The 13,611-nt window shown below is 35.5% G+C and overlaps 1 protein-coding gene across 2 annotated transcripts in view; it reads right to left on the bottom strand.

Moving 5' to 3' along the window:
• The window catches only part of DOCK3 (dedicator of cytokinesis 3), a 569,026-nt gene that overhangs the window by 167,393 nt on the left and 388,022 nt on the right, over positions 1-13,611 (bottom strand). For both annotated transcript variants that reach the window (XM_057311740.1, XM_057311742.1), the window contains one exon: positions 532-573. In XM_057311740.1, coding sequence (XP_057167723.1) covers positions 532-573 — 42 coding nt within the window. The remainder of the gene's footprint in view (positions 1-531; positions 574-13,611) is intronic.

The following is a 13,611-nucleotide window of genomic DNA, read 5'->3' as shown; positions in this document are numbered from 1 at the left end:
ATCATGTAAGAGAGACAGAAGGTGTCTTCTCTGCTAGTAGGAGAGTGCTGTGTCAATATACTTGGTTTGAGGCAGGCAAACATGCAGCTGGGAGAAGTAAACTGAGTGAAGGAGCTATGGAAACGGTAATTCCAACTTACGAGTGAACTTAATATCTCCACCAGGTCACAAACTCCTAAATTCTCCATGAACTTCTAAATTCAAAGTTATTTCTTGGAGAGGCTATCACTTGATGCACTTCATTTGCAATGTTAGATGGTAATAGATACCATTCTAAATGACACTTTTACTTTCTCCCAGATGGATTCATTTTAGTCTCCCAGTCTACGTTATTTCAATTGTGCCTATGTAAATTTGCACAGAGGAGTGAGGGGAGACAAGGCAAATCTGCTTGGAGCTCAGGGCTATTTAGATGAAAGGCATCACACCATCAAGATGTCCGTGGGGGCTATCATTGCCTGTTGCATCCCCATGCTGTGATCTCTTAAAGTACTGAGGGAAAAGACTGGGAGGCCTAGCTAAGCTGCTTACCTGGGATGTGCTTTGCTGGACACTCTGCCGGCTAGATAAGTGCTGTGGGAAGAAAGAAAGAAAAATTTACTCATCCGGGAAGGAAACTAACTTTTATTGAGCACCTTCCATATGCTAGGCATTCTGCAGTCTTTTCCATATATGTTCTCACTTAATTCTGATAACATTTTAAGAACAATGCTATTTGTATTTGATGGAGGCAACTAAAGCTTGGTGTAAGGAAGTGATGTGCTGAAGATCAGACAGCAAGAAGGGGGCAAAGTCTAGATTCAAACCCAAGCCTCTCCAGCTCAAAGTACCAGCCAAGTCACAGGTGCTTGCTACTGGATTTGTGTTTTGGTGCTGTCCTCTCCATGCTCTCTACCACCTCCTGAGCTCTAAGATCCAGCTTCTCTAGGCTCTCTACACTGGAGGCAGTAGTCTTTAAACTACAAACATGCTGTTCCTCTGCAGCTGGCTGACGTTAGAAAAAGTAGATTCCAATCCTAGCTACATGCAAAGGAGTTGTGAAATCAGATAAATTGCTTAGTCCCTCCAAGACACATTTTCCTCGATTGTAAAACTGACATAAAAGCTTTTATTGTCTTCCTCACAGTTACTGTGAGGCTTAAATTACATAATTGGAAGCAGCATGATATATTAGCTAGGGACCTAAGTGCAGAAGTCAGGACACTTGGCTTTAAATCTTGACTCACACTTGTGTTTGCTCATCTATAAAGTAAGGATAACATTTTGTACTGAACTCAACCTCATAGGGCTTTGTGCAGATTAACCTGCCACAGTATCTATAATATTGTAAGTGGCTGATCATTCTTATTTTATTATTATTGGTATTCTTCTTTATAAGTAGTTTTTTATAGAAAAGTCAGTTACATTTAGAAGGAAACCTTGGCCAGGAAGAATTGTGAGTTCATGACAGTTCAGTCCCTGGTCTTGGTAACCTCAACAATGAGAGCTCCCCTTGGGCTGTAGACGTGTGAGACAGCACTCATTTATTCTATATCACATGGGTAGGAAGGATGGTTTCTGAGTAGAATGGTTTCATTTCTTCTTTCTTTTTTTTCTTGTACACAATTTTCATAATAGTTTAATTTGTAAAAGCCCCAAAGTAAAAATAACTTAAATGTCCATCAACAGAAAAATGGGTAAACAATTTTTTAAAATTTAAATTCAATTAGCCAACATATAGTACATTATTAGTTTTCGGTATCGGGTTCAATGATTCATTAGTTGCATACAACACTCAGTGATCATCACATTACATTCCCTCCTTAATTTTATTTAGGGTTAAATGTGTGCATCTGGAAAACTGAATACAATTAAATATTAATTTAAATGTATCTTACTAGCTGTATTTGCTAATTATTAAATATTCACATGTATTATTAGCTATATTAGTTAATTATTATTGGCTATTAATGTCCATTCATGGGACTGTTTCCATGATATATAATAAATATAATAAAATAGGCCTCCACCAGCTTGGGAAATCATCACACAGAATGTATATGTACAAAAAATCCATCATATACAAAAAATCTTTTAAAGAATCAGGTTTTCAAAAAAATCAAGTTTTCTACAGTATACTGACCCATATCCTACTGGAAAGGTTATTGGACTAAAATGCTTTCCATTGTTTTTTCACTTTCAGGGGCTGCACTAAGTCATTCTTCTCAAGTGGATTTACTGATTAACTCTTGAAAATGATTACCAATCTTTAACATAAATGTTCAGTTATAACTATATACAGGAGTTTACCACTAATTTCAGTGTAAAACAGCTGTAGTTATAATAACAAATGTCATTCTAGATTTCAGAAGCATCAAATTTGAGGAGAATTTTCAAACCAGTCTAAAAGCACACTGCATGGGTAGCCAGAGAAAGGCATCAAAACTGGCATTCTGGAACATCTTTTACAGCATTATAATGAGAAACCACTCCTGTGACTAAGCAGCATTCAGCTGGCCAGCTGATACGTCCCTCTTTAGAACCATCCCCACCTGTACTAGAGCCATAATGTATTGTCTCCATGTTTGCTATCCAACTCTAGACTGCCCTCCCAGGGAGCAAAAACCCCTATTTTAATCATCTTTATATCCTAAGTACATCAGGCAATGTACAATGTACATCAAATATAAATTAATTAAGAATTGCATGGACATTGCTAGTGGGAGTATATATAATCATTGTGGAAAAAAATATGGCCTAATGTATTAGAGCTGAAGATGTGATTACCTAATCATTCAGTAATTTGTCTCCTGGTTATAAACTTCATAGTATTCAAAGACCTTTGTGAGTATATATAAGATATTTGGCTGGCCAGATGTCTGTCTGCCTATCTATCTGGCCAGCCAAATACTAACACTTTTTTCTTTTAAATCTGTATTTCTGTTAACACTGGTAACTTATCTTTTCCTAGGAAAACTTTTTTTATTTTATCCAATTTTTCTCATTGATTACCAGATAATTAAACAAAATATTCTGTTAGGATTGCTTTTGTGTTCTTTATGCTTGGAATAAATTTTCCTTTCTCATTAAAAAATGTATGCACTACATTACTGTACTGCCAAATTTCCCCCATACAGAAGGCATTTTCATCCCTTTTAAGTCTCTGGTTCATTTAATCTTCAAAAGTCTACCAATATGGAAAAAAACCCTGCAACTTTAGAGATTCTATTCAACTGAAGAACACATTTAATTGCCTGCTATATATGTTTAGAATTGTGTTAAGTATTGTGGGTCTCACAAGGAAATAGAAGACATATCTAGTCGGGATCACTAATAAAATGATGCTTCATTGTTAGTGAATAATCCAATCAATTGACTGAAGTCCAGAAATGAAAGTACACATACCGATCTAATAAAAATTAATAATATTAATTAGAAGATAACAGACTAACACTGTTCCCAACACATGCTATTGTAGAAAGATAGTAACATAACAGGTTATAATGTGAGTGCTCTGTTAGATCTTCCCACAATTTAGAAGCTCTTATATAATCTTCAAGTGTCTACATTCCCCAAAAAGGCATAGCTAATTAAAATTAACATAAATATTTTGTTGTTGCCCTTTGAAATGCTTTCTAGTTTGGGCAGCACCAACTCTCTGTTGCTGTAAGTGGGTTTGGACGTGTTATCATGCAGAAGTAAGAACTGAGGAGCATTGGAGGCTTCCTCTGGTTCTTGTTATGTAGAAGAGAAAATCCATTTGTGCATTTAAAGAGATTTTCATCAATTATTACCACTCAACACTTGCATAGGGGATTGATTTGTGTGGGTTTTTTTTTTTTTTTTAGGAAAAACAAAGTGCTGTAAATTAATTAAGATATAATCCTATTTATAAAGGTTTTCTTGTAATATGAGTGACAAAGAGTATTAAAATCAGAAAGACAATCATCATATGGTTTCACTTATTTGTAGAACATAAGGAATAGCAGGGAGATCATCAGAAGGAAGGGAAAGATGAAGGGGGGGAAATGAACCATGAGAGACTATGGACTCCAGGAAACAAACTGAGGGTTTTAGAGGGGAGGGGGGTGGGGGAACGGGCTAGCCCGGTGATGAGTATTAAGGAGGGCACGTATTGCAGGGAGCACTGGGTGTAATACGCAAACAATGAAGCATGGAACACCAAATCAAAAGCTAATGATGTACTGTATGGTGACTAACATATCATCATAATAACAAAACAAAACAAACAAAGAAATCAGAAAGTTTCACATGGAGTTTTTGTAATCTCCAGTATTAGATTAAGTGTTCATACAAAAAGCTTCCAAAAGGTCATGCTTTTGAAACTTCTTGATGAATTTAAGATTTAACCTAAATGCTGTGCATTTACCATATTCAATTTAACATAAAAATTTGTGGTTTTCAATAAATTTATGGACTGATTTCAAAGGTTGGTTTCAAATGGTTTTTCTTCCCTATCTGGAAAGCAAATACATGGGATAAAAGACAGAAAAATCAGCATGGAATGAAAATATATTAAAAGGGGCTTGAAACTTTCTTTGGCCTTTTCGATGCCAACATTTTAAAATTAACATTTAAATGTATTAAAAGTAATATAAGCACATAGTATTAAAAGTAAATAACCCTAAAAGTTTTGCAATAAAATTATCAGTCCTCTATTCATCCTGTACTATTTCCTAGAGATAAGTACTTTCAACTCTTTATAATTTTTCCCTAAAATTCACCAAATATTTCTAAATGTCACATTTATATTGCTCTCTTTTTATGCAGTTTTAGATTTATCTATTGGCTTCTTACAATGGCAGCTAAGGATTTTCACATATGTTTGTGCCCATTTCCTTTCATCTATCTTCCTAATATCTCAATAAGATTGTAATTTTTATTATTTTTTTAAACAGTATTTTTAAAAAAATATTTTATTTATTTATTTGACACAGAGAGAGAGAGAGAGACAGCGAGAGAGGGAACACAAGCAGGGGGACTGGAAGAGGGAGAAGCATGCTTCCCGCTGAGCAGGGAGCCTGATGCGGGGCTATCCCAGGACCCTGGGATCATGACCTGAGCCAAAGGCAGACGCATAACAACTGAGCCACCCAGGTGCCCAGATTGTAACTTTTTTTTTTTTTAAGATTTTATTTATTTATTCGACAGAGATAGAGACAGCCAGCGAGAGAGGGAACACAAGTAGGGGGAGTGGGAGAGGAAGAAGCAGGCTCATAGAGGAGGAGCCTGATGTGGGGCTCGATCCCATAACGCCGGGATCACGCCCTGAGCCGAAGGCAGACGCTTAACCGCTGTGCCACCCAGGCGCCCCCAGATTGTAACTTTTAAATATTGTTTACTGATGGACCAAATAGTGTCCTTCAATTACATTTTCTTTCTTCTACTACATTCTGCTTTTGTTTTAGAAATCTTAGTTTTATTTAAATTATAGGGTTTTCTCTTATGCCCTCCTATAGCTCTATAAAATACCTTTTTTAAAAAGTATCTTTCAAAAACATTCTCCACATGGTAAAACTACCAAATATCCTCTGAAATCATTTTTCTCCTAGAGAGGTTTCCTGGCTGCCCTTCTGTTTTTATCGGAACCAGATACTCTCTAGACCTATTGCAAAACTGTCATCCTGGAACCTCCCTCCAACAGTAACCCACCTCTTTGCAACTCTCCTTTGAGTCGGAATCCCTTTCCTGGAGGGCATATAATTCTCTTTTGGTTTACTCCCTCATTTTAAAGAAATAATTTGTCCTTCAGTAGTTTCCTGAAAAAGGGTTGAAGAGACTTTATAGTTGTTTGTTTTGATAATTTGAGTGACCAAAATTTTCTTTAGGCTACTTTCCCATTTGATTGATAATGTGGCTGAATAAAAATAGAATTCTAGGTCAAATTTTATTTTCCCTTAGAATTTTAAAGGCAATATTTCATTATTTTCTAGTTTTCAATGTTGCTATTAAGAAGACAAATGATATTCTTATGACAAATCCTTAGTAGGTGACCTATTTTTCTTGCTGGAAGCATGCAGCTTTAGTGAGCTGAAGGTTCATAATTAAGTGCTAAATACTTGTTAGGCCCTTTCAATCTGGACATTCATACCTATGTTCTGGAAAAGTTTTTTTTTCCCAGCTTTATTGAGATATAATTGACATGTAACATTATATAAGTCTAAGGTACACAACATGATGATTTGCTACATGTATAAAATTGCTAAACGTGTACCACAATAAGGTTAGTTAACACATCCTTCATCTAACATAATTACCTTTTTGCTGTTGGCATGCTGAGAATGTTTAAGATCTACTGTTTTAACAACTTTCAAGTACAAAATACACTCCTATTAACTATAGTCACCATGCTTCACATTAGATCCCCAGAACTTAATCCTCTTATAACTGAAAGTCTATACACTTTGATTAATATCTCCTCATTTCCCCTACTCCCTAGCCCCAGGAAACCACCAATCTACTCTTTGTTTTTGTGAGTTCAGCTTTTTTACATTCCACATATAAATGAGATCATAAAGTATTTGTCACTCTCTAACTTATTTCACTTAGTATAATGCTCTCAAGTTTTATCCATGTTGTCACCAATGGCAGGATTTCTGTCTTTATTATGGATGATTAATATTCCATTGTATATATACCATATTTTATTTACCCATTCATTCATCAGTGGACACTTAGGTTGTTTCTATGTCTTGGCTATTGTGAATAATACTGCAATGAACAAGGAAGTATAGCTATCTATTTGAGATCCTGATTTCAATTCCTTTGGCTATACACCCAGAAGTGGAATTGCTGAATCATACAGTAGTTCAATTTTTCTGAGGAATCTCCATTCTGTTTTTTATAGTGACCGTACGAATTTGTATTTCCAACAACAGTGCACAAGAATTCTCTCTCTCTTTTTTTTAAAGATTTATTTATTTTAGAGAGAGAGTGAGTGAGCGCAAGTGGGGAGAGGGGCAAAGGGAGAGAACCTCAAGCAGACTCCCCACTGAGTGTGGAGCCTGATGATGTGGGGCTCGATCTCATGACCCTGAGATCATGACCGAAGCGGAAATCACAGGTGGGCTGCTCAACTGACTGAGCTACCCAGGTGCCCCAAGAGTTCTTTTTTCTCTACATCCTTGCTACTATTTATCTCATCTTTTTAAAAACTCTATTTCTTTTATTTTTTATTATTGAAATATAATTGACATACCATGTTATATTAGTTTCAGGTGTACAACACTGATTCAACAATACTATACATTATTCAATGTTCACCACGTTTAAGTGCAGTCAACATTTGTCACCATATAATAACACCTGATGTTACCATAATATTATTGACTATACTCCCTATGCTGTACTTTCCGCTCCATGAATTATTTATTTTATAACTAGAAGTTTGTACCTCTTGTCTTTCTGATGACAGGCATTCTAACAGGTGTGAGATAATATTTCATTGTGGTTTTGATTTGCACTTCCTTAATGATTGGTGATACTGAATACCTTTTCATGTATTTTTGTGTCTTCTTTGGGAAAAAAGTCAGAACCTTTGCCCATTTTAAAAATCAGATTATTTGGTTTTTTGCTCTTGAACTTTAGGAGTTCCTTACGTATTTTGTCACCTATATGGTTTGTGAATATTTTCTCCTATCCTGTAGGCTGATTTTTCGTTTCGCTGATTCTTTTGCTGTACAGAAGCTATTTTGTTTTAATGTTGTTTCACTTGTTGATTTTCCCTTTCACTGTTGTGCTTTTGGTGTCATATTCAAAAAATATCACCAACACCAATGTCAAGCAGCCTTGCTCTGTTTTCTTCTGGGAGATTACAGTTTCAGGTCTAACATTTAATCCATTTAGAATTAATTTTTGTGAGTGGTTGTAAGAGGTACAATTTCATTCTTCTGCATGTGAATATCCAGTTTTCCCAACATTTACTGAAGAGACTCTCCTTTCCCCTTTGAATATTATTGGTTCCCTTGCCAAATATTAGTTCACCATATATGTGTGGGTTTATTTCTGGGGTCTCAATTTTGTTCCATTGGTCTGTGCACCTATTTTTATGCCAGTACCACAGTTTGTTTTTGTTTTTTTCCACACTGTTTTATTATAAATTTATAATATAGTTTGAAATCAGAAAGTGTATTAGTCAGCTATCAGAAAGAACGAGTTCTCAACATTTGCTGCAACATGGACAGCACTGGAGGAGATAATGCTAAGTGAAATAAGTCAAGCAGAGAAAGACAATTATCATATGATTTCTCTCATCTATGGAACATAAGAACTAGGAAGATCGGTAGGGGAAGAAAGGGATAAAGAAAGGGGGGTAATCAGAAGGGGGAATGAAGCATAAGAGACTATGGACTCTGAGAAACAAACTGAGGGCTTCAGAGGGGAGGGGGTGGGGGAATGGGATAGACTGGTGATGGGTAGTAAGGAGGGCACGTATTGCATGGTGCACTGGGTGTTATACGCAACTAATGAATCATCGAACTTTACATCAGAAACCAGGGATGTACTGTATGGTGACTAACATAATATAATAAAAGAACATTAAAAGAAAAAAAAAAAAAGAAAAGTTGATGTTGAAAAAAAAAAAAGAAGAAAGTGTGATACCTCCAGCTGTGTTCTTTCTCAAGATTGCTTGGCTATACAAGGTATATTGTAGTTCCATTTGAATTTTAGGATTGTTTTTTCTATTTCTGGAAAATCTGGCGTTTTGATAAGGGTTATATTGAATCTATACATGGCTTTATGCAGCATGGACATTTTAAGAATATTAATTCTTCCCCTTCATAAACATGGGCTATCTTTCCATTTACTTGTGTCTTCTTTAATTTCTTTCATCAGTGTCTTGTAATTGTTAGTGTATAGATCTTTCACTTCCTTGATTAAATTATTCCTAAGTATTTTATTATTTTTGATGCTATTGTTAATGGGATTGTTTTATTTCTTTTTCAGATAGTTCATTGTTAGTGTAATTAACTTTTGCAATTAACTTTTGTGTGTTGATTTTGTATTCTGAAACTTCACTGAATTTATTAGTTAGTTTGCGGGGAGAAGCTTCAGGATTTTCTATATATAAGGTCATGTCATATGCAAATAGAAACAATTTTACTTCTCCCTTACCAATCTGGATGCCATTTCTTAGTTTTCTTGCCTAATCACTATGGCTAAAACTTCTATGTTGAAAAGGAATGGTGAAATTAGGCACCCTTGTCTGATTTTGATGTTAGAGGAAAAGCTTTCAGCCTTTCATTGTTGAGCATGATGTCAGCTGTGGGCTTGTCTTGTATGCTCTTTATTATGTTGAGGTGTGTTGCTTCTATGTCCTTTGTTGAGAGTTTTTTCTTTTTTTAAAGATTTATTTATTTTAGAAAGAAAGAGAGAGATGGGGGTGAGGGGCAGAGGCAAAGGGAAAGAGAGTCCCTAGCAGACTCCAGGCTGAGCATGGAGCCCAACTTGGGCCTTGATCTCACAATCCTGAGATCACAACCTGAGCTGAAACCAAGAACCGGGCACTCAACCAACTGCACCACCCAGGTGCCCCATTTTGTTGAGAGTTTTTATCATGAAAAGTTGTTGAATTCTGTCAAGTGCTTTTTCTGCATCTACTGAGATGATCATATGATTTCAACATAGCATTCCATTAATGTGGTATATCAGTTTTACACTGAACAATCCTTGAATTCCAGAAATAAACCCCTCTTGTTCATGCTGTGTGATCCTTTTAATGAGCTGCTGAATTTGATTTGCTAGTACTTTGCTGAGAATTTTTGCATCTCTATTCATCAGAGATATTGGTCTGTAGATTTCCTTTCTTGTTTTTTTTGTTATGCTCAGTTAGCCAATATATAGTATATCATTAGTTTTTGATGTAGTTCAACAATTCATTAGTTGCATATAACACCCAGTGCTCATCACAACACATGCCCTCCTTAATACCCATCACCCGGTTACCCCATTCCCCACCCCCCTCCCTTCTGTAACCCTCAGTTTAGTGTCCTTATCTGACTTTTGGTTATCACGGTAATGCTGGCCTTGTAAAATAAGTGTGTGAATGTTCCTTCCTCTTCAATTTTTTGAAAGAGTTTGAGAAGGACTGGTATTCATTCTTCTTAAATGTTCAATAGAATTCACCCATGAAGCCATTTGGTCCTCAGCTTTTCATTGTTGGGAAGTTTTTGATTACCGATTCACTCCCCTTACTTGTTTCTAGTCTGTTCAGCCTTTCTATTTCTTCTTGATTTAGTCTTGGTAGGTTGTATGTTTCTATTCAAACCGTCCAATTTGTTGGCATATAATTATCACACTAGTCTCATGATTATTTGTATTTCTGTTGTATCAGTTGTAATGTCCTCTTTCATCTATAATTTCATTTATTTGCGTTCTCTTCTTTTCTTGGCAAGTCTAGCTAAAGGTTTGTCAATTTTGTTTATCTTTTTAAAAAACAAACCCAACTCTAAGTTTCCTTCCTTGATCTTTTCTATTGTTTTTCTGTTCATTTTCTATATTTTTAGCAGAGCTTTATCTCCTTCCGTCTGCTAAATTTGGACTGATCTTCATCTCCTTCCTTCTACTAAATTTGGGCTTAGTTTGTTATTTTTCTAGTTCTTCGAGGCATAAAGTTCAGTTATTTGAGATTTTTCTTAATGTAGGCATTTATTACTATAAACTTTCCTCTTAGAACTGCTTTATTTATTTGTTTATTTATTTAATGTTTGATAAGTTTCAGTATGTTGTGTTTCCATTTTTTGTTTCAAGATTTTTTTTAAATTTCCCTTTTGATTTCTTCTGTGACCCACTGGTTATTCAGGAGTGTGGTGTTTAATTTTTACATATTTGTGAATTTTCCAGCTTTCTTCCTGTTATTGATTTCTAGTTTCAAATCGTCATAAGAAAAGATATTTCATATAATTTTAATCTTATTAAATTTATTAATACTTGTCTTGTGGCCTAACATATGATCTATCCCCAGACTATTCCATGTGCACTTGAGAAGAATGTTTATCCTACTCTGCTTTAGGATGGAATATTCTGTATATATGTGTTAGGTCCATTAGGTCCTAAGTATAGGGCCCTAAGTCAAGTCCAATGTGTCCTTATTGATTTTCTGTTTGGATGATCTATCCAATATTGAAAGTGGGGCTTTGACATCCCCTATTATTATTGTATTGCTGTTTATTTCTCTCTTTAGTTTTGTTAGTATTTGCTTTCTATATTTAGGTGCTCTGAAGTTGGAGGCATATACACTTACATCTGTCATATGCTCTTAATGAACTGACCCTTCCATCATTATATAATCACCTTATTTGTCTCATTACAGCTTTTAATTGAAAGTCTATTTTGTCTGATATAAGAATAGCTACCACTGCCATCTTTTGGTTTCCATTTGAATGGAGTATCTTTTTCCTATCCCTTTATTTTCAGCCTATGAGTGTCTTCAAAGCTAAAGTAAGTCTCTTGTAAGAAACATATTCTTGGATCATTTCTTTATCTATTTAGCCACTCTAAATCTTTATTTGAAAATTTAATCCATTTACATTTAAAGTAACTATTGATAGGAAAGGATTCATTATTGCCATTTAAAAAAACCTTTCTGGAAAAAAGTTTGTTTTCTGGCTCTTTTTGTAGTTCCTTTATTCCTGTCCTCTCTTGCTGTCTTTCTTTATGAACTGACAATTTCCCACAGTGGTATGCTTTGATTCCTTTCTCTTTATTTTGCGTGTATCTACTGTAGGTTTTTGCTTTCTGGTTACATGAGGCTTACATAAAATATCTTATAACCGTAACAGTCCCATACAAAATATCTACCCTTTTACTCAACCCCTCTCTATGGTTTAGATGTTCCAATTTATATGTTTTTATATTGTGTATCCATTAGTAAATTATACCACCTATAGTTATTTTTTTATGTTTCAAGTTTTTATTTATTTATAATTTTTTATTATGTTAGTCACCATACAGTACATCCTTAGTTTTTGATGTAATGTTCCATGATTCATTATTTGCGTCTAACACCCAGTGCACCATGCAATATGTGCCCTCCTTTTTTTTAATAATAATTTTTTATTATATTATGTTAGTCACCATACAGTACATCCCTAGTTTTTGATGTAAAGTTCCATGATTCATTACTTGCATATAACACCCAGTGCACCATGCAATATGTGCCCTCCTTAATACCCATCACCAGCCTATCCCAGTCCCCCACCCCCTCCCCTCTGAAGCAAACAAAGTGAACTACTGAGACTTCATCAGGATAAAAAGCTTCGGCACAGCGAAGGAAACAGTCAACAAAAGTAAAAGGCAACCTACAGAATGGGAGAAGATATTTGTTTCCCAGAGTCCATAGTTTTTATTTAAATTCTAGTTAGTTAACATAGAGTGTAATATTGGTTTCAGAAGTAGCATTTAGTGATTCACTACTTACATATAACACCCAGTGCTCATCACAACAGGTACCTTCCTTAATATCTGTCACCCATTTAGCTAATCCCCCACCCTCCCCTCCAGCAACCGTCAGTTTCTTCTCTATAGTTAAGAGTCTCCTATGGTTTGTCTCCCTCTCTCTTTATTTTTTCTTCCCCTATATTCATCTTATTTGTTTTCTTAAACTTCATATATGAATGAAACCATTTGGTATTTGTCTTCCTCTGACTGACTTATTTTGCTTAGCACAATACACTCCAGCTCCATCCATGTTGTTGCGAACAGCAAGACTTTATTCCTTTTTATGGCTGAGTAATATTCCATTGTATATATTTATCCACTCATCAGTCAATGGACATTAAGATTCTTCCCATAATTTGGCTACTGTTGAAATGCGGCTATAAACATCAGGCTGCATGTGCCTCTTTGAATCAGTATTTTTGTATCCTTTGGCTAAATACCTAGGAGTGCAATTGCTGGGTCATAGGGTACTTCTATTTTTAACTGTTTGAGGAACCTCCATACTGTTTTGCAGAGTGACTGCACCAGTCTGCATTCCCACCAACAGTGTAAGAATGTTACCCTTCCTCCAAAACCTAGCCAACACTTGCTGTTTCTTGTGTCATTGATTTAAGCCATTCTGACTGGTGTGAGGTGATATCTCACTGTAGTTTTGATTTCTATTTCCCTGATAAGTGAAGTTGAGCATCTTTTCATGTGTCTGTTGACCATCTGGATGTCTTCTTTGGAAAAGTGTCTATTCATGTCTTTTGCCCATTTCTTAACTGGATTATTTACTTTTTGGGTGTTGATTTTGATGAGTTCTTTATAGATTCTGGATACTAAACCTTTGTCAGATATGTCATTTACAAATATCTTCTCCCATTCTGTAGGTTGCCTTTTACTTTTGTTGACTGTTTCCTTCGCTGTGCTGAAGCTTTTTATCCTGATGAAGTCTCAGTAGTTCACTTTTGCTTCTGTTTCCCTTGCCTCTGGAGGTGTGTCTAGTAAGAAGCTGCTATGACTGATCTCAAAGAGGTTTCTGCCTGTGTTCTCCTCTAGGATTTTAGTGATTTACTGTCTCACATTTAGGTCTTTCATCCATTTTGAATTTATATTTGTGTATGGTGTAAAAAAGTGGTCTAGTTTCATTCTTCTGCATGTTGCTGTCCAGTTCTCCCAACACCATTTGGT

Source organism: Ursus arctos, unplaced genomic scaffold, assembly GCF_023065955.2.
Source record: "Ursus arctos isolate Adak ecotype North America unplaced genomic scaffold, UrsArc2.0 scaffold_14, whole genome shotgun sequence".
NCBI lineage: Eukaryota > Metazoa > Chordata > Mammalia > Carnivora > Ursidae > Ursus > Ursus arctos.
This window is presented reverse-complemented; position numbering and strand designations above follow the sequence as displayed.